Source organism: Perca flavescens, chromosome 24 (assembly GCF_004354835.1).
Source record: "Perca flavescens isolate YP-PL-M2 chromosome 24, PFLA_1.0, whole genome shotgun sequence".
NCBI classification, from domain to species: Eukaryota; Metazoa; Chordata; class Actinopteri; order Perciformes; family Percidae; genus Perca; species Perca flavescens.
This window is the reverse complement of record NC_041354.1, coordinates 575,564-595,301: the sequence shown is the minus strand read 5'-3', so window position 1 is coordinate 595,301 and position 19,738 is coordinate 575,564. Positions and strand designations below refer to the sequence as shown.

The 19,738-nt window shown below is 41.8% G+C and overlaps 2 protein-coding genes across 2 annotated transcripts in view; one reads left to right on the top strand and one right to left on the bottom strand.

Annotated features, from left to right (window-relative positions):
- The window catches only part of LOC114551242 (NLR family CARD domain-containing protein 3), a 314,459-nt gene that overhangs the window by 27,195 nt on the left and 267,526 nt on the right, over positions 1 to 19,738 (top strand). The window lies entirely within an intron of this gene.
- Positions 1,262 to 12,115, bottom strand: LOC114551274 (protein NLRC3). The gene is made up of 8 exons (XM_028572442.1): positions 11,909 to 12,115; positions 9,399 to 9,563; positions 7,792 to 7,908; positions 5,875 to 5,991; positions 3,940 to 4,018; positions 3,578 to 3,785; positions 2,178 to 3,442; positions 1,262 to 1,768 (listed from the first exon to the last, which is right to left on the bottom strand). Exons 1-8 carry the CDS (start codon positions 11,983 to 11,985, stop codon positions 1,262 to 1,264), a joined length of 2,535 nt encoding a protein of 844 aa, XP_028428243.1. The 5' UTR covers positions 11,986 to 12,115.

Here is a 19,738-nt window from a genome sequence, read left to right as displayed (position 1 = left end):
TATTAAAGATAGAGTATTTATTGATGAATAAATCACACTTAAAGAGCTTTGTTGGGACGGAAATGAAGAAGGCATAACATTTGAGATTAAATGAACAGTCTGGACTTTTGGTGATAGCCAATATAAAATCCTTTTGTTTTAATTCAAACAAGTGAATCAGGAATCAAAGTCACATAATATTAAAATATAAAGGATTTCTAGAACTCAGCCACAATTCAAATATCATGCTTTATGATGTGTGATAATAAATAAAAAAAATACATTGGAAACATTCAAAGATTTTATGAATTTGGTCCGAGAAGGATGAGAAGGACTGTTTAAACTAAATGAAGCTTAAAGTTTAGAGAAATATCTCAAATTAAAGACAGTAAAACAGTAACTTGATCTGACCTGAGGGTCTCCAGTTTGCAGTGTGGACTCTTCAGTCCAACAGAGATCAGCTGCACTCCTGAATCCTGCAGGTTGTTGTTACTGATGTCCAGCTCTCTCAGACTAGAGGACTGGGAGCTGAGAACTGAGGACAGAGCTTCACAGCTTCTCTCTGACAGATTACAGACACTCAGTCTGGAGAGACAACAGGAACAAAATGAAATCAAGTTTCAAGAAAGTTATTAAAGATAGAGTATTTATTGATGAATAAATCACACTTAAAGAGCTTTGTTGGGACGGAAATGAAGAAGGCATAACATTTGAGATTAAATGAACAGTCTGGACTTTTGGTGATAGCCAATATAAAATCCTTTTTGTTTTAATTCAAACAAGTGAATCAGGAATCAAAGTCACATAATATTAAAATATAAAGGATTTCTAGAACTCAGCCACAATTCAAATATCATGCTTTATGATGTGTGATAATAAATAAAAAAAATACATTGGAAACATTCAAAGATTTTATGAATTTGGTCCGAGAAGGATGAGAAGGACTGTTTAAACTAAATGAAGCTTAAAGTTTAGAGAAATATCTCAAATTAAAGACAGTAAAACAGTAACTTGATCTGACCTGAGGGTCTCCAGTTTGCAGTTTGGACTCTTCAGTCCAACAGAGATCAGTTGCACTCCTGAATCCTGCAGGTTGTTGTTACTGATGTCCAGCTCTCTTAGACTAGAGGACTGGGAGCTGAGAACTGAGGACAGAGCTTCACAGCTTCTCTCTGACAGATTACAGCCACTCAGTCTGGAGAGACAACAGGAAGGAAACAAGTTATTTATATTTAACTCCTGTCGAAAGATATCAGAGTATGTATTGATGAATAAATCACACTTACAGAGCTTTTTTGGATGCTTTGACCACTGTCAGCAGCCTCAGAAGAGCCTCCTCTGAAGCAGAGTATTTCTTCAGGTCAAACACGTCCAGATCTTCTTCTGATGACAGTAAGATGAAGACCAGAGCTGACCACTGAGCAGGAGACAGATTATCTGTGGAGAGACTACCTGATTTCAGGTACTGTTGGATCTCCTTCACTAGAGAACGATCATTCAGTTCATTCAGACAGTGGAACAGATTGATGCTTCTCTCTGCAGACTGATTCTCACTGATCTTTTTCTTAATGTACTCGACTGTTTCCTGATTGGTCACTGAGCTACTTCCTGTCTGTGTCATCAGGCCTCGTAGGAGATTCTGATTGGTCCGCAGTGAAAGACCCAGGAGGAAGCGGAGGAACAAGTCCAGATGTCCATTTAGACTCTGTAAGGCCTCGTCCACAGCACTCTGGTAGAACTGTGTCCCTGCAGATTCAGGGTACATTGTTTGTCCCTGGTAGAAGTGTGTCTCTGCTGGTTTAGGGTACATTGTTTGTCCCTGGTAGAAAACTGTCTCTGCTGGTTGAGGGTAGATTGTTTGTCCCTGGTAGAAGTGTGTCTCTGCTGGTTTAGGGTACATTGTTTGTCCCTGGTAGAATTGTTTGTCCCTGGTAGAAGTGTGTCTCTGCTGGTTTAGGGTACATTGTTTGTCCCTGGTAGAAGTGTGTCTCTGCTGGTTTAGGGTACATTGTTTGTCCCTGGTAGAACTGTGTCTGTGCCGGTTGAGGGTAAATTGTTTGTCCCTGGTAGAAGTCTGTCTCTGCTGGTTGAGGGTAGATTGTTCGTCCCTGGTAGATACGTGTCTCAGCAGGTTTATGGATTGTAAGTCCCTGGTAGATCTGTGTTGATGGTGTTTGTTTTCCTGACAGCAGGTTGACTCCAGAGTTGGTGAATGTCAGATGGACATGAAGAGCAGCCAGAAACTCCTGCACACTCAGATGGACGAAGCAGAACACCTTGTCCTGGTACAGTCCTCTCTCCTCTTTAAAGATCTGTGTGAACACTCCTGAGTACACTGAGGCTGCTGTGATGTCGATGCCACACTCTGTCAGGTCTGAGTCATAGAAGATCAGGTTGCCTTTCTGCAGCTGCTCAAAAGCCAGTTTTCCCAGAGACTCCATCATCTTCCTGCTCTCTGGACTCCAGTGTGGATCTGTCTCAGCTCCTCCATCATACTTGATGTTCTTCACTTTGGACTGAACCACCAGGAAGTGGATGTACATCTCAGTCAGGGTCTTGGGCATCTCTCCTCCCTCTCTGGTCTTCAACATGTCCTCCAGAACTGTAGCAGTGATCCAGCAGAATACCGGGATGTGACACATGATGTGGAGGCTTCGTGATGTCTTGATGTGGGAGATGATTCTGCTGGCCTGCTCCTCATCTCTGAATCTCTTCCTGAAGTACTCCTCCTTCTGTGGGTCAGTGAACCCTCTGACCTCTGTCACCATGTCAACACATCCAGGAGGGATCTGATTGGCTGCTGCAGGTCGTGTGGTTATCCAGAGGCGAGCAGAGGGAAGCAGATTCCCCCTGATGAGGTTTGTCAGCAGCACATCCACTGAGGAGGACTCTGTAACATCAGTCAGGATCTCAGTGTTGAGGAAGTCCAGAGGAAGTCGACACTCATCCAGACCGTCAAAGATGAACACAACCGGGAACTCTTCAAACCTGCAGATTCCTGCTTCTTTGGTTTCACTAAAGAAGTAATTAACAAGTTCCACCAAGCTGTACTTTCTCTCTTTCAGCACATTCAGCTCTCTGAAGGTGAATGGAAATGTGAACTGGATGTCCTGGTTGGCTTTGTCTTCAGCCCAGTCCAGAGTGAACTTCTGTGTTAAGACTGTTTTCCCGATGCCAGCCACTCCTTTTGTCATCACTGTTCTGATTGGTTTATCTCTTCCAGGTGGGACTTTAAAGATGTCTTCTTGTCCGATTGTTGTTTCTAGTCTGTCTGGTTTCCTGGATGCTGTTTCAATCTGTCTGACCTCATGTTCATCATTGACCTCTGCAGTCCCTCCCTTTGTGATGTAGATCTCTGTGAACATCTGATTCAGAAAGGTTTGGTTTCCTGCTTTAGCAATCCCCTCAACCACACGCTGGAACTTCTTGTTTAGGTTAGATTTGAGTTTACGCTTACAAACTCCTGATGGACTTCCTGAATTAATACATAACAAAAAGATCATGAATTAATTTTGTAAAGAAAACAGGAACATACTTTGAGACAGTATTAAATGTCCCATTAGTCCAGCACGTTAAATCTTTAGAGAAATCCTCTTACTGCTCTGCAGATGGTCAGCCAGGTCGTCCTGCTTCATTCTCTTCAGGAAGTGCAGTGTGATCTTCAGAAATGCCTCTCTGCTCCTCCTCTGCTCTTCATCCTCACCCTCCCTCTGACTCTTTGAGCATTCTGGGTAATCTGGACTCAGAACCTTCTGGATCTTCTTCAGCTCGTTCTTCACAAAAGTGACGATGTTCTCCTCGAGCAGCTGGAACAGAAGATTATATGAATGACACAATCAAACTGAAATCATGGAAGCAAACATCAGATACTTGTTGGACAGACTGACAACCCACTGGTCTGAAAAGTGCAGCATGGAGACAATTGTAAATAGCATAGATGTAGAATGTACATGTACAGACCATAAATATGGAGTCCAGGTGTGTTTGATGCTGCTGGGCAGACTGACCACTGGGAACCTCTGAGCTCTCCTGGTCCACTCTGTCGAGGAATCAGGAAGAATTAGCTCACATCATGTCTGTCCACACAGAGACAAACACAAGGTAAAGGTCATTTGACTTAAAGTGTTGATTACAACATTGAATCAGATGGTTTTCCCTGACATTAAATTGTTGGTGGTACTACTGATCCCACTGTGAATCAACAGAAAGGGCTACAACATGGTCGGCCTAAAGGACTCCTGAAACAGCAGACTAGCATCATGATGCCAGGAGGTCTGCAGCTTCTGTGGTCATGGAGCAAACATTTGGACGTGCTGAACATTTCAGTGCCTGTGTAGATACTCTCGGTACTTTAGGTTCCCAAATTCGTCCTTTTACCAGAAATCTGGGAGTGATTTTTGACAGTGCTTTTAAATTTGACAAACAGATTAGTTCTGTTGTTAAAACTAGCTTCTTCCAGCTGAGACTTTTGGCTAAGGTCAAGCCTTACCTGCTACGTAAAGACTTTGAAAGAGTCATGCATGCATTTATTATGTCCCGTTTAGACTACTGTAACTCACTGTATCTTGGATTTGATCAGTCATCCCTTCAAATCGGTTACAGTTAGCCCACCTACCAGCAGCTCGACTTTTAACCGGGACTAAAAAGCGTGATCATATTACACCGGTTTTGGCCACGCTCCACTGGCTTCCTGTTTGTTTCAGGATTGAATTTAAAATTGTATTAATTGTTGTCTTCGCCTTCTTATTTATCAGAGCTCCTACATGTCCACACACCAGTCAGAGCACTGAGGTCGTCCAATCAGATGCTCCTCGATGTGCCCAGATCCAGGTTAAGAACCAAAGGTGAGCGAGCCTTTTCAGTGGCTGCTCCAAACCTCTGGAATAGTTTACCTGTTCATGTAAGAACAGCTCGGACCACTGAAACATTCAAGTCCATGCTTAAGACCCACTATTTTTCATTGGCTTTCAATTCAAGTTGAGCTTGGATATCTTGACAGTATTGACCTTATTCTTTTTCTACTGTCAGTTATTTTGTATTGTACATCGTGCCTTGTTTGTGTTTATTGTTTCGTTGCGTTTTGGAGCATGTTAAGCACTTTGGTCAACTGAGGTTGTTTTTAAACGTGCTATATAAATAAAATTGAATTGAAAAAATTGAATTTGTAGGTAGAAGGAGTTTGGTGAGTCAACGGTGAAAAACCTTCTGTTGGCCTTGAAACGATTTTAGTAAACCATCAGCTGACTCAGGAGGGGGAAGCAGAGCTTAGGCCTGTTTGTATAGGAGAACCTCCCCTGGAATGAGGATACTGTTGGATGGGGGTTCAATTTTTTTGCTTCCCCTTATTGACTTCTGATTTGACATCCAACTGGCAAACCCACATCCAACATTTGGGAAGAATTTTGCATTTTGACCAATTTGTGTCAGGAGACGTGGGGGAAATAAAATCTGGTCATGAACCCACTCAGTGAAACTTGGCCTTAAGTGTCGAGACTCAAATGGCAGAAGTCTTCTCATGGCCAATAGTGTCCTGACCCAGGTGACACAAACACTTACCAAGGGTTGCTGGTTCTCAGGGGGGGGGGGGGTGTGCAGATGAAGTTACCCTGGAAGGGGCACTGGTATTCCCAGTTGGAGAAGAACCTTTTGGAAGATTTTTGCCATTCATGAATTTTAGCCTACTCTATGGCTATGGGAGATTTAAAATGATTTTTAATGGGGCTAAAACACCAGATAATATTGGACCAAAACAGGTGCAATATTAAATTGAGATCTACAGTTGAAGACTGGTCTTACTGGACAGCATTCAGATGTGAGAATATAAATATATGTGAAGAAGAAAGATGCTGAACATAAATTTCAAAACTTCTCTGGATAAAATTATTAACAGCTTACCTCTTTTCAGCAGAGGGTTGTTGACCTTTAAAGTCAATCATACGTCCATTTGACCGGTGACTCTTGAAGGACACACAGCTGGGTTCAGGTTCAGCAGAGTCTGGTCTTTGATGGATCCTGTTACACAGAAAGTAAGAAAACAAGTGAATGCAACATCTGTGTTATTTTCATACACAGTGAAATACAGACAAACTTTCACACCATTTAGCTGTCAGCTTTTTAACCGTGTTTACTCCAGCTGCCAAGTGTAGTGTTATTTAGCTAACGGTAGGCTAACGTTACCTGCTGCCAAGTGTAGTGTTAACTAGCTAACGGTAGGCTAACGTTACCTGCTGCCAAGTGTAGTGTTAACTAGCTAACGGTAGGCTAACGTTACCTGCTGCCAAGTGTAGTGTTAACTAGCTAACGGTAGGCTAACGTTACCTGCTGCCAAGTGTAGTGTTAACTAGCTAACGGTAGGCTAACGTTACCTGCTGCCAAGTGTAGTGTTAACCAGCTAACGGTAGGCTAATGTACCTGCTGCCAAGTGTAGTGTTAACTAGCTAACGGTAGGCTAACGTTACCTGCTGCCAAGTGTAGTGTTAACTAGCTAACGGTAGGCTAAACAGGTGTAGTGTTACCTGCTGCCAAGTGTAGTGTTAACTAGCTAACGGTAGGCTAACGTTACCTGCTGTCAGGTGTAGTGTTAACTAGCTAACGGTAGGCTAACGTTACCTGCTGTCAGGTGTAGTGTTAACTAGCTAACGGTAGGCTAACGTTACCTGCTGCCAAGTGTAGTATTAACTAGCTAACGGTAGGCTAACGTTACCTGCTGCTAAGTGTAGTGTTAAATAGCTAACGGTAGGCTAATGTTACCTGCTGCTAAGTGTAGTATTAACTAGCGTCACATGCAGCGATGTTTCGGTTGCCTCTAACGTCCGTTTAGGCATTTAAGTAGAACCGAAATCCGCGTTGCTATTCTGTCCGGTAGATAATGGTCATTAAGGCACCGGTGCCGTAACAGCTGAATATTCTATCTCACAATGAAAAAGTAGTATCAGTTTTTATTTTATGCAAAACCTTTTAGTCTAGTCTTTTTTGTCAACAATAATGCTGTTAGTTTAGTCTTAGTCAGCGTTTTTTTTTTTGGACATTGGTGCATTTTCGTTATCGTCTCGTCTTAGTCATGGAAAAAAATGTTGTTGAGAAACATCTCGTCTGACGAAATTAATACTAAGGGTTGGAAATTCACTTTTTATTATTCAGACACAAAAACAGCTGGAGATACAAGCAGTAACTAAAACAAGATTAACACAAAGAAGTTCAATAAAATATACAAAAAACTGGGTTAAAAAGCTAAAACACCAGAAAATATACCTGACCAAACCAGACCCAATATTTACCTAAAGTCAAGAGCTGAAGACTGGTTTAACTGGACAACTTTCAGATGTGAGAATATAAATGGATGTGAAGAAGAAAGATGCTGAAAATAAACTCCAAAAACTTCTCTGGATACATAAAAGTTAAAACATGAATCAGTAATATTATAATATTAACAGCTTACCTCTTTTCAGCAGAGGGTTGTTGACCTTGAAAGTCAATCATACTTCCTTTTGACCAGTCACTCTTGAAGGACACACAGCTGGGTTCAGGTTCAGGTTCAGTTTTAGCTTTAGGTCCTGACCCAGGTGACACAAACACTTACCTACTTACCACTTAGCCTACTCTATGGCTATGGGAGATTTAAAATGATTTTTAATGGGGCTAAAACACCAGATAATATTGGACCAAAACAGGTGCAATATTAAATTGAGATCTACAGTTGAAGACTGGTCTTACTGGACAGCATTCAGATGTGAGAATATAAATATATGTGAAGAAGAAAGATGCTGAACATAAATTTCAAAACTTCTCTGGATAAAATTATTAACAGCTTACCTCTTTTCAGCAGAGGGTTGTTGACCTTTAAAGTCAATCATACGTCCATTTGACCGGTGACTCTTGAAGGACACACAGCTGGGTTCAGGTTCAGCAGAGTCTGGTCTTTGATGGATCCTGTTACACAGAAAGTAAGAAAACAAGTGAATGCAACATCTGTGTTATTTTCATACACAGTGAAATACAGACAAACTTTCACACCATTTAGCTGTCAGCTTTTTAACCGTGTTTACTCCAGCTGCTAGCTAACGGTAGGCTAACGTTACCTGCTGCCAAGTGTAGTGTTATTTAGCTAACGGTAGGCTAACGTTGCCTGCTGCCAAGTGTAGTGTTAACTAGCTAACGGTAGGCTAACGTTACCTGCTGCCAAGTGTAGTGTTAACTAGCTAACGGTAGGCTAACGTTACCTGCTGCCAAGTGTAGTGTTAACTAGCTAACGGTAGGCTAACGTTACCTGCTGCCAAGTGTAGTGTTATTTAGCTAACGGTAGGCTAACGTTACCTGCTGCCAAGTGTAGTGTTAACTAGCTAACGGTAGGCTAACGTTACCTGCTGCCAAGTGTAGTGTTAACTAGCTAACGGTAGGCTAACGTTACCTGCTGCCAAGTGTAGTGTTAACTAGCTAACGGTAGGCTAACGTTACCTGCTGCCAAGTGTAGTGTTAACTAGCTAACGGTAGGCTAACGTTACCTGCTGCCAAGTGTAGTGTTAACTAGCTAACGGTAGGCTAACGTTACCTGCTGTCAGGTGTAGTGTTAACTAGCTAACGGTAGGCTAACGTTACCTGCTGTCAGGTGTAGTGTTAACTAGCTAACGGTAGGCTAACGTTACCTGCTGCCAAGTGTAGTATTAACTAGCTAACGGTAGGCTAACGTTACCTGCTGCTAAGTGTAGTGTTAAATAGCTAACGGTAGGCTAATGTTACCTGCTGCTAAGTGTAGTATTAACTAGCGTCACATGCAGCGATGTTTCGGTTGCCTCTAACGTCCGTTTAGGCATTTAAGTAGAAGCGAAATCCGCGTTGCTATTCTGTCCGGTAGATAATGGTCATTAAGGCACCGGTGCCGTAACAGCTGAATATTCTATCTCACAATGAAAAAGTAGTATCAGTTTTTATTTTATGCAAAACCTTTTAGTCTAGTCTTTTTTTGTCAACAATAATGCTGTTAGTTTAGTCTTAGTCAGCGTTTTTGGACATTGGTGCATTTTCGTTATCGTCTCGTCTTAGTCATGGAAAAAAATGTTGTTGAGAAACATCTAGTCTGACGAAATTAATACTAAGGGTTGGAAATTCACTTTTTATTATTCAGACACAAAAACAGCTGGAGATACAAGCAGTAACTAAAACAAGATTAACACAAAGAAGTTCAATAAAATATACAAAAAACTGGGTTAAAAAGCTAAAACACCAGAAAATATATTGGACCAAACCAGACCCAATATTTACCTAAAGTCAAGAGTTGAAGACTGGTTTAACTGGACAACTTTCAGATGTGAGTATATAAATATATGTGAAGTAGAAAGATGCTGAAAATAAACTCCAAAAACTTCTCTGGATACATAAAAGTTAAAACATGAATCAGTAATATTATAATATTAACAGCTTACCTCTTTTCAGCAGAGGGTTGTTGACCTTGAAAGTCAATCATACGTCCTTTTGACCAGTCACTCTTGAAGGACACACAGCTGGGTTCAGGTTCAGGTTCAGTTTTAGCTTCAGGATAAGTTTCACATTCAGGTCCAGGTCCAGCAGGGTCTGGTCTCTGATTGGTACTGATAGAAATACACATTTATTGAGGGTCATGTTCAGTAGTCTCTTATAGTCAGACCCTCCTCCACAGCTCTGTGGAGGAAGGTCTGACTAGTCCACACAGCATTCCTGGATGGGAGTAAAACATGATCTGGTTTATTGGCATTTCTCTAAACCAATCACAATCATCGTGGGCGGGGCTAAGCTCCGTACGGAGCCACGGTGCCTCTGCTAAATAGTCTCAGGAAGGAACTGGTTTTGGTGGAACATGTGGACCTTCAGAAGTAGTTTTAGTCGTGGAACAGAAAACTCTGATTGGACCGATAGTCTAGCTAGCTGTTAGACAGACAGACAGACAGACAGACAGACAGACAGACAGACAGACAGACAGACAGATAGTCTAGCTAGCTGTTAGACAGACAGACAGACAGATAGTCTAGCTAGCTGTTAGACAGACGGAAAGACAGACAGATAGTCTAGCTAGCTGTTAGACAGACAGACAGACAGTCTAGCTAGCTGTTAGACAGACAGACAGACAGACAGACAGATAGTCTAGCTAGCTGTTAGACAGACAGACAGACAGACAGATAGTCTAGCTAGCTGGTAGACAGACAGACAGACAGTCTAGCTAGCTGTTAGACAGACAGACAGACTGATAGTCTAGCTAGCTGTTAGACAGACAGACAGACAGACAGACAGTCTAGCTAGCTGATAGACAGACAGACAGACAGACAGACAGACACACAGTTAACCATAGTCCTCACCAATCCACCAGAGGTTAGAACGCCATCACAGAGACAGAGGAAAGGGACAGATATATGGCCAAAGATGGGGGACATCTGGCCAAAGATGGGGGACATCCGGCCAAAGATGGGGGACATCTGGCCAAAGATGGGGGACATCTGGCCAAAGATGGGGGACATCTGGCCAAAGATGGGGGACATCCAGCCAAAGATGGGGGACATCTGGCCAAAGATGGGGGACATCCAGCCAAAGATGGGGGACATCTGGCCAAAGATGGGGGACATCCGGCAGAAACGGAGCAATCCCAGAAATGAAAGTTGTAACAAATGTTTTGTTGCTGATGGTATAAAGTAAATGAAACCATTTATACCACCTCAGGTTGCTGCTTACTTGTGGTGATCTGGCAATGAGAGACTAACAAATACCAAAAGGAGACATAAGAAAGGAAAGTTGACAGTAATACATTCTGGTGAATTTGGGGATGTTTTTATGAAACTAATAATAAAGGTGATTGTACACCGGTGGGTGCGTTTCCCAGGTAACAGCGGGGCACAGAGCAGCAGACAGACGGGGATATACGAGAAGGGTCAGACCACCTCAGAATAGGGGTGTCACGATTCTCCAAATCCTCGATTTGATTACATTTTAGATTCGAAGGTCACGATTTGATTCTTGATTTTTACTCTTTATTTTTAAAGCACAGGTTGCTATGCTATTTTTAGACTAGACTTGTATATTATATAATATCTGACCTTTGTTCGCAATGTACCACATTACAAATTCAAATTTAAAACATTTATTAACAACATAATGTAACAATTCCATATCTTCAGTCAACTGGAAACTTGACAATTTGTCAATAAAGTAAAAAAAAAAGTTTACCGACAATCCTGAGATCGCTTCGCACCACACAATTTGGTGTTTGAAGCCCCCAACGTTGTCTTCCAGGCAGCGCTGCCTGGAAGGCTAAGTTTGGGGTTAAAACACCATCGAGCCAGCACAGCAGCTTAGCATATCAGCTGCTCTGTTTAGGCGGTAAAACTGAATGAAGCTGTAAGCAGAAGGAAAATCTGCTAGCTGCTAGGCTAACGTGCAACTGTAAACACACAGAGTATGGTACACACACATAGCAGTGCTGTCAACATTACTCCAAAATACTTCCACACACTTGAGTGAAAGAGGGGGCTCATGTTCTGGCGATGGGTCTGCAGTTGCCATGGTAACTTCTGAGTTACGGGAGGTCGACTGACTCGCAGTACTTCAACACGTGTGTTTTTTTCCCGCTTGACAAGCCGATCAGACGTAACATGGGGACGTGGCAGTATCGACGATTCCATTTTTTTATTCAATATTCAAGATTGTGACTGAATTTTGATTTTGATTTAAAATTGAAATCGTGACACCTTTACCTCAGCATGTGCTCTGATTGGTCAGATCTCAATGATTCACACCTCTACCTAAAGCTTTCCACTTGTGATCTGATCCCTCAGATCAGATTTTAATACCAGGTGAAAACAGGGCCATAGATATCCCAGAGTTCACCTGGATGACCCTCTACAAGAAGACCACACACCCAATGAGACAACACTACTTCTGGTTTGTTGGAGGTTTCACAACAACTCACCTCTGTCTTCGGCTCTTTATTTTAATATGTTCCTCCCCTTCCTTCTGTCTTCCCCTCTTCCTTCTCCTCTCCTCCATTTTAGTTGGCCTGTCCCTTACAGGTCACCTCCTTCTTTAAAGTAGTGGTGTCTCCATGGACCGGTCACTCTTCATAGACACTCAGCTGGGTCCAGGTCCAGGTCCAGGTTCAGCAGGGTCTGGTCTCTGATGGGTCCTGGTAGAAAGAGAGGAAGACCACTTTTTAATCTCCAGAACCAGAAGCTGCTGGAGAAACTAGAAGCTATCAAGCAGAAAATAAAGTCTGAATCTCTTCACTGAATGATTTCTGCTCTCTGCTCATCCTGCTCTGTCATTCATTCTCTTTCTGGGAGAACAGGGACACTGGAAAGACTCCAGGACTAATGTCATCTTTCTGTCCTCTAATGGAGACAAGACTCCAGGACTAATGTCATCTTTCTGTCCTCTAGTGGAGACAAGACTCCAGGACTAATGTCATCTTTCTGTCCTCTAATGGAGACAAGACACCAGGACTAATGTCATCTTTCTGTCCTCTAATGGAGACAAGACTCAAGGACTAATGTCATCTTTCTGTCCTCTAATGGAGACAAGACTCAAGGACTAATGTCATCTTTCTGTCCTAGGTTATTTTATGATTTTATTGTTCAGTGTGTCTCATCATTAACCAGTCTGACTCAAAGTTAAAGGTTGGATCTGACTTCTTTTGACTGTAACTGAGTATATTCACCAGTTATTCCTCCCCCAGCAAAATATAAGGTCTAAAACCATTGAGGGGTCCTCTCCCTGTTGTTACATGAATGTACAGTAGTCTACAACACTACATAGTTACTGGTCCAGTGAACTAAGACTATGATTAGGGAGGATGTTACAATTATAAAAACTTATAAGTGTTCAATCCTCCCAAATGATAGTCCCAGTTCACTGGAGAGAACACACATTGTGTGCTAAAAATGTCAAATTAAATGCACATGAAAGAGGAACATACATGATCCTTTGTTAAAGAATACTAAAAGAAATAAATCATCTAAAATAATTAAAGATGTATTGTCTGTTGTTGTTAGAACCAATGACATGTGTACAGGACTTTATAGATTATCCTTCATCACTAACTTTAATTCAAACACAGGGCTCTCAATTGTCATGCATTGAGTGTGACAGTCACTCATTTCGGTCTTTTGTCACGCACTCCCACCACACATTGTATTTCTCACGCGTAAAAATTATTTATAATAAATTGAATATGCCGCAGCGCCCAGAATTTCTCTGCCCGCGCTGCTCTCACTATAGACCCGGTAGGAATCAAGCGTGTCTAGGCCATTTTACAGTTGTGCGGAGGCTCCATGCAGAGCTCTTGCAGAAGCCCAAGTGGCCTGATGTTTATGCTTGTGCGCTGGTGTGTGCGTCGAGCCGCGTGTGCGTGTGTGTGTGTGTGTGTTAGAGGGAAAAGTGAGAGTACTGACTCTAGAATCATATAGTGAGAGAAACAAAGTGTCTCTCCTGTTCTTTCTGACCAGGGTGCAGAGGCGCGGGAAGTCATTTTCAGCAGGGGGTGCGGGGTGCTGTCGGGGGGGGTGAGCAGAACGACTCCACCTCTGCCTCCCCCCCCTCCATGAAGTACGCTACATACGGTGCGAACTAAATGGCCACTAAATCACATGCCAATCACTACTGGTCAAAAGATTCCTTTGCAGCGGCCCGGGTTTAAATCCGACCTGCGGCCCTTTGCTGCGTGTCATTCCCTCTCTCTCTCCCCCTTTCCTCTCTATCCACTGTCACTATCGAATAAAACATAAAAAAAAGATGAATGACTAGTCCAGCTGAGCAGGCATCAAGTATGCCTTTCCAGTTCAATAAACCAAGTACTGCCATCTGACTCACACATCACAAGACAATGTTACAATTAATTAAATTATACCAAAGCGTTGTATGGCTCAAGACTATGGCGATATAGTATTCACTAAAAATCACCCAAGCAGAAAGCACAATAGTAATTCTGAAACGTGATTGACTGAAGATACAACAATGCCATCACACAACACAGCTGAGTGCAGGTTGTAAAATAACAGTCACTTAGTCAGCTGCTACTTCACAAACTGCAAAAGCCAACATATAGGCTACTGCACTTGACCACTAAGTCTCATACAGGCCTATAGCAGCATCACAAAATTATGATGCAATACGTCTGATATGCATGGCATTTCAATAAACTAAACAAAATATGTACATTATCTGGTCACACGGTCACAACAGATTATATTAGCCTACTCAATTTACAGATAGCATAATAGCTCTTACCTTTAGTAGTTCTAATTTCTTGTCTTTTTTTCTTCGCAAAGTCGCAGATCAAATCCTCAAAGTCCAGCTCCCTCAGCAGCTCGCTAAACCCTACTACACAAAGCGCTGCTGTGTGTTGGGAGCACTTTACAGGCAACGCAACAAATGTCTCCGTGGACAGTGAATGTGTGTGGATAGAGATCCACTCCCGTGGTACCGTTTCACCGTTGTGAAGGTGTCGGGTCAGTGCCTCGTTAGTGAGAGAGCGGGTCTTTCTGCCGCCAGCCTCGTCCCCCCTCCGAGATGCTGGACATTTAGCCGCCCGATTCTGAAAGGCTAATATCCCTCTGGGTATAACTTCCTCCCGGACGGTCTCTGTAATCGGTCCCCGTAGTGAAGGCTCTTCAGAGATGATGGTACCTGAGGGCCCTTGTTCTGTAATGCTGATGACCGGCCTCATCTCTGTCTTTTTCCACAACACCTTCGCTAAAGTTAACGTTAGCCACCGTTAGCTGTGGCTGAGTGTAGCTGTAGAAGGCAGCGATTCTTCCAAGCTAACGTTGGCTAGCTCCTCGACATCCTCCTCTTCGTCATTCCCAGCTCTTTTAAAAAGCTATTTATTCGCGGGAAATTTTTATAGCAGCCGCTTTCTCTCTCTTTTCCACACTTTCACTCGCTGATGCAACCCAATCTGACCGGGGATCAGTTACTAATTAATTCCACTCTTTCAATCTCAACGCGTTCTTAGAAAGCTGATCTTGGATCAGTGCGATGTAAACAACCTGCTCTATGCCCACCCACCTTAATCTTTATCTTTTAAACAACTTGTATTTTATTCTGATTGGATAATTATCACCATAACGATTAATGCCCATTGGGTAATACGGGCTTGATCGCAGTTTGCCAACAAGGGGTGCTGCCACCAACAGGGGGTGCTGCAGCTACTCCAGCACCCCTACTTCCCGCACCTATGCCAGGGTGGGAAATCTGTAGCAGGAAAAGTTAACCCTCTCCTTGATTTCATGTTGTTTATGGAGAAATAGAACCAGGAAATGAGTCGGTGGAAATGCAACGCTACCAAGCCACGGCAGAGCGACGAGCGTCGCCGCGACGTGTAGTTACATTTTCGAGAGGCCGGACCCTACACCGTAGCCTGACGTGTTGTGCGTCGATTCGATGCACAACTATAAAAAGGCCTTTAAGTCGAGCCTGCCACTTATCAGCCAATCAAAAAAAAAGAAAGGGGCTACACAATAGCCAATCAGAAAATAGCACTATTTTATCTGGGTAAGATTTAACGCAACAACCAATGAAAAAAAAGCAAAGAGCAGCGTACAGCCACTTCCCTAAACTGTCTCATTCAGAGACCCAAACGGGGCTCTCTGTCGGTCAGGAGGTCTGAGATCTACCGTATCAGCAGAGATATCACGTAATGCACAGCAGATTATGGTGCAGGTAGATTATTTTCTGAAATATTTTGACTATTATAAAACTTTATTTTTCTCAAAGTATCACGACTCCTCCAAAACTCAGATAACATAGATATATTTTGAATGTGCACAAAGTTTTGGACATGAGCAGAAATCTTGCTCAAACAAATCTGAAACATTACAGTCCAGGGCTTTATTAATTAATTAAAATGAATTAATTTACCATTGATGTGAATAATTGTCATGTGCACAATTAAGGAGGTTACTTCCTCAGCAAAAGATGCAAAAGAAAAGGGAAGAGTAAATGATGCTAGGCTACATGTGTGCTGACTCAGATATAATTAGGAAAGCTGATCTACAGGAGAGTAAATAGATGAAAACAATACAGAATGTCTGAGAGCCTTACTGCCATATATTCCATTATGTTTTTATATTTGGATTATAATCTATGTTTACCTTTATATAAAGATTTCCAGCATAAATTGATTCAGAAAAAGGTATAAATAGGTGCATACAAATTCACCAGAATGCAGGAAATGAAGAGTTTAATGCTCAACATTTTCTGGTGGAGGACCCCAGACCCCCCATTATCATAAGTAACTATGCAGAAATTGAATAAATACTTTGTATTGGGTTGAATTGTCAGTGCCATGTGTCAAATCTTTTGTGTAAATCTGAGCAATTATTAATAATAACAAAACTCTTGACTGTCTTCAAAACTTGAGAGCCCTGCAAACACTTTTGCAACTGTCTCAGCCTTTTCTAATTACCTCAACAACTGCCCTAATATATTCACCAAACTTCTAACAAGCAGTTTTCATACAGCAGTGTAACAGTAACAGTGACTGTCACATGAATAATCATAAAAACAATGGTCACAACTTTAAATAATAACAGAGCTCTACTGAACACAATAGGGGAGGGAAGAGGACTAACAAGCCAACTCCAAAACATTCCCCCAAAGGTGGGGAATGGGCATGGGACCAGCTGCTCCATCCTGTAACAAGCCTTCAGCTACGGGAACATCGACGGAAATCTGAAAATCCTCGAGCCTTGGGAAGGAAGCCTCTGCAGCGAACCAAGCTAAAGAAAAACCGCAACGAGACTGTACGTTTGAAGCAGTTTCTAAACTCAAGTGACCCACCACCATAGCGACATGGAATGTGAATATATATATATATATATATAGTAACATATATAGTAACATTACAGTTAAATTACCTTCAGCTGGAGCTTCACATGAAGAGAAAGAACTGAGTCACAAACTGTAAAGTGAAAGTAAACTTTAAACAGGAAACAAGAGGAAATGTGCAGAGAGCTAACCCTAACCCTTTGAACAGGAAACAGGAAAGAGGCTCAGCATTACCACATCTAGTAACACACAGACTGCATCAGACGGAGCCAAAGCTCATTCTCGTCTCCCTCCTTCATTTTACAGTCAAAGGATGGCTAGAAGAGCTCCGGGTCAAAGGTCAATATGGAATGGATTAATACGCCTTATTGTTTCTCTCCTTAATTAATCAAAATTAACGCGTTACTGACACACACAATGTAAAAAATTGAATAATGCTCAAATTCCTTTGACTAGCTTTTAATTCCATAATATCAATGCATTGGGAACACTGCACTGTTGTGGTGTGGGGCTTAAAGGACCCAGGGATCAGGCAGGTAGGCAGGAAAAGGGTCACACACGAGGCAGGGTGCAAACCAACGAAGGAATCCAAAAACACAAGAAAAACACAAGGAGTCCCAAAAAGGCAGGCAACAGTCACATGACATGTTGAAAACTCACAGGATTTGTACTGACCAGGGAAAGCCCCAAACACACACAAACCGACAGGGCATGGACACGGACAGGAACAAAACGATCTGACAAGAGACAAAGGAAAACACAGGGGCTAAATAAACTAGGGAACGAGCAAACCAGGAACAGGTGAGACAACAGGTGAGACACATCAGGGAGGACAAGGTAATCAACAAAGGCGGGAAAACACAGAGAGTAAAGCTAGACATGACAAGACAGAAAACAGACTATCAAAATAAAACAGGAAGCAGAACATAAACAGGGAAATGCACGACAGAAAAACACACACCACTAAATATACACAGACCACAATACACAAAACAGGATACATCAACACAACAGGGAACAGGAATATACAGAATGAATATACAAACACAGGAAACCTACAGAAACCAATAATACAGGCAACAGAAATGAACAAACAGGTGACAGAAATGTCCATAGCCATTGGCCATCACACTGCACATTCAATTCTAAATCAAAACATGACCAAAACTGATTAACTTTGTGTTATACCTTTACAGAAAGTGAAGAAAAAGGAATATTAGGCTGTTCTTTACTAACTCAAACATTTACTGTATAAACTGAAACATGTCGCAAGGGTTTGCTTTACTTTGAATCACTGCACTAATATTTAGTTGCATAACCATTATTTGTGAGAACTGCTTCACATCTGTGTTGCATGGAGTCGACCTGTGGACAGGTATTCCAGCCCAGGACCATTGACCTACGGTCCACCATTCCTCTACATTACTGGGTTTGGCCTCAGAAACAGCATTTGTGATGTCCCCTATGGGATCGAGGTCTGGGGATTGGGCTGGCCACTCCATAACATCAATCTGGTTCATCTGGAACCAAGACTTTTCTTGCTTACTGGTGTGTTTTGGGTCATTGTCTTGTTGAAAGACCCATTTCAAAGACATTTCTTCTTCAGCATGAGGCAACATGACCTCTTCAAGTATTTTGATGTATTGAAACTGATCAATGATCCCTGGTATGTGATAAACAGGCCCAACACCACAGTATGAGAAACATCCCCAGAACATAACCATGCTTTACTGTCTTCATAGTACTGTGGCTTGAATTCAGTGCATGGGGGTCGTTGGACAAACTGTCTGTGGCCCCTAGACACAAAAAGAACAATTTTGCTGTCATCAGTCCACAGAAGTCTCCTTTGGCCAGTCAATGTGTCCTTTGGCAAATTTCAACCTATTCAGTACATGTCTTTTTTTCAGCAATGGGACTTTGCGGGGGCTTCTAGCTGATAGCTTAGCTTCAGATAGCCTTCTTCTGATCCTAACAGTACTCACAGGTAACTTTCAGTCTTCTTTGATGTTCCTGGAGCTGATCACTGGTTGGACCTTTGCCATTTGGGCTATTCTTGACCGTTTTTTCCCACGTCGTTCAGGCTCTGGATGCCATTTCAAGGCATTTGAAATCATTTTGGCTGAGCAGCCTATAACTTTCTGCACTTCTTTATATTTTTTTTTATAGTTTTCCCCTCTCCAATCAACTTTTTAATCAAAGTCTGCTGAGTATTTCAGTGTGAAATGCACTATAACCAGCATGCACAACATTAGCTTCCTTCCTTCCTTAAATGTGGGCCATAACTGATGCCTGTGTCTTCACAGAATCAATCAGCTCACTCAGTGAACACAACAATGCTATTATTTTGAACATACCCCTTTCAATTACAGATTACATTACACAGAATGAGCAGCATGCATGTCATGACTGTTGGTCTGTTGGTTTTCTATGACTCTACAACACTTACTAGTAAATTATTTGCCATGTAGAAATATCACTTCTACCAAAAACTTTGACTTATGAGGTTAGTGGTGTTGGACTGCTATTATTCTGAACACATCTAAGAAGACAGACATAATAATAAGACAGAAATAAAGGATCTATATGAGACAGAAATAAAGGATCTATATAAGACAGAAATAAGACAGAAATAATGGATCTATACAAGACAGAAATAAAGGATCTATACAAGACAGAAATAAAGGATCTATATAAGACAGAAATAAAGGATCTATACAAGACAGAAATAAAGGATCTATACAAGACAGAAATAAAGGATCTATATAAGACAGAAATAAAGGATCTATATAAGACAGAAATAAGACAGAAATAAAGGATCTATACAAGACAGAAATAAAGGATCTATATAAGACAGAAATAAAGGATCTATATAAGACAGAAATAAAGGATCTATATAAGACAGAAATAAAGGATCTATATAAGACAGAAATAAAGGATCTATATAAGACAGAAATAAAGGATCTATATAAGACAGAAA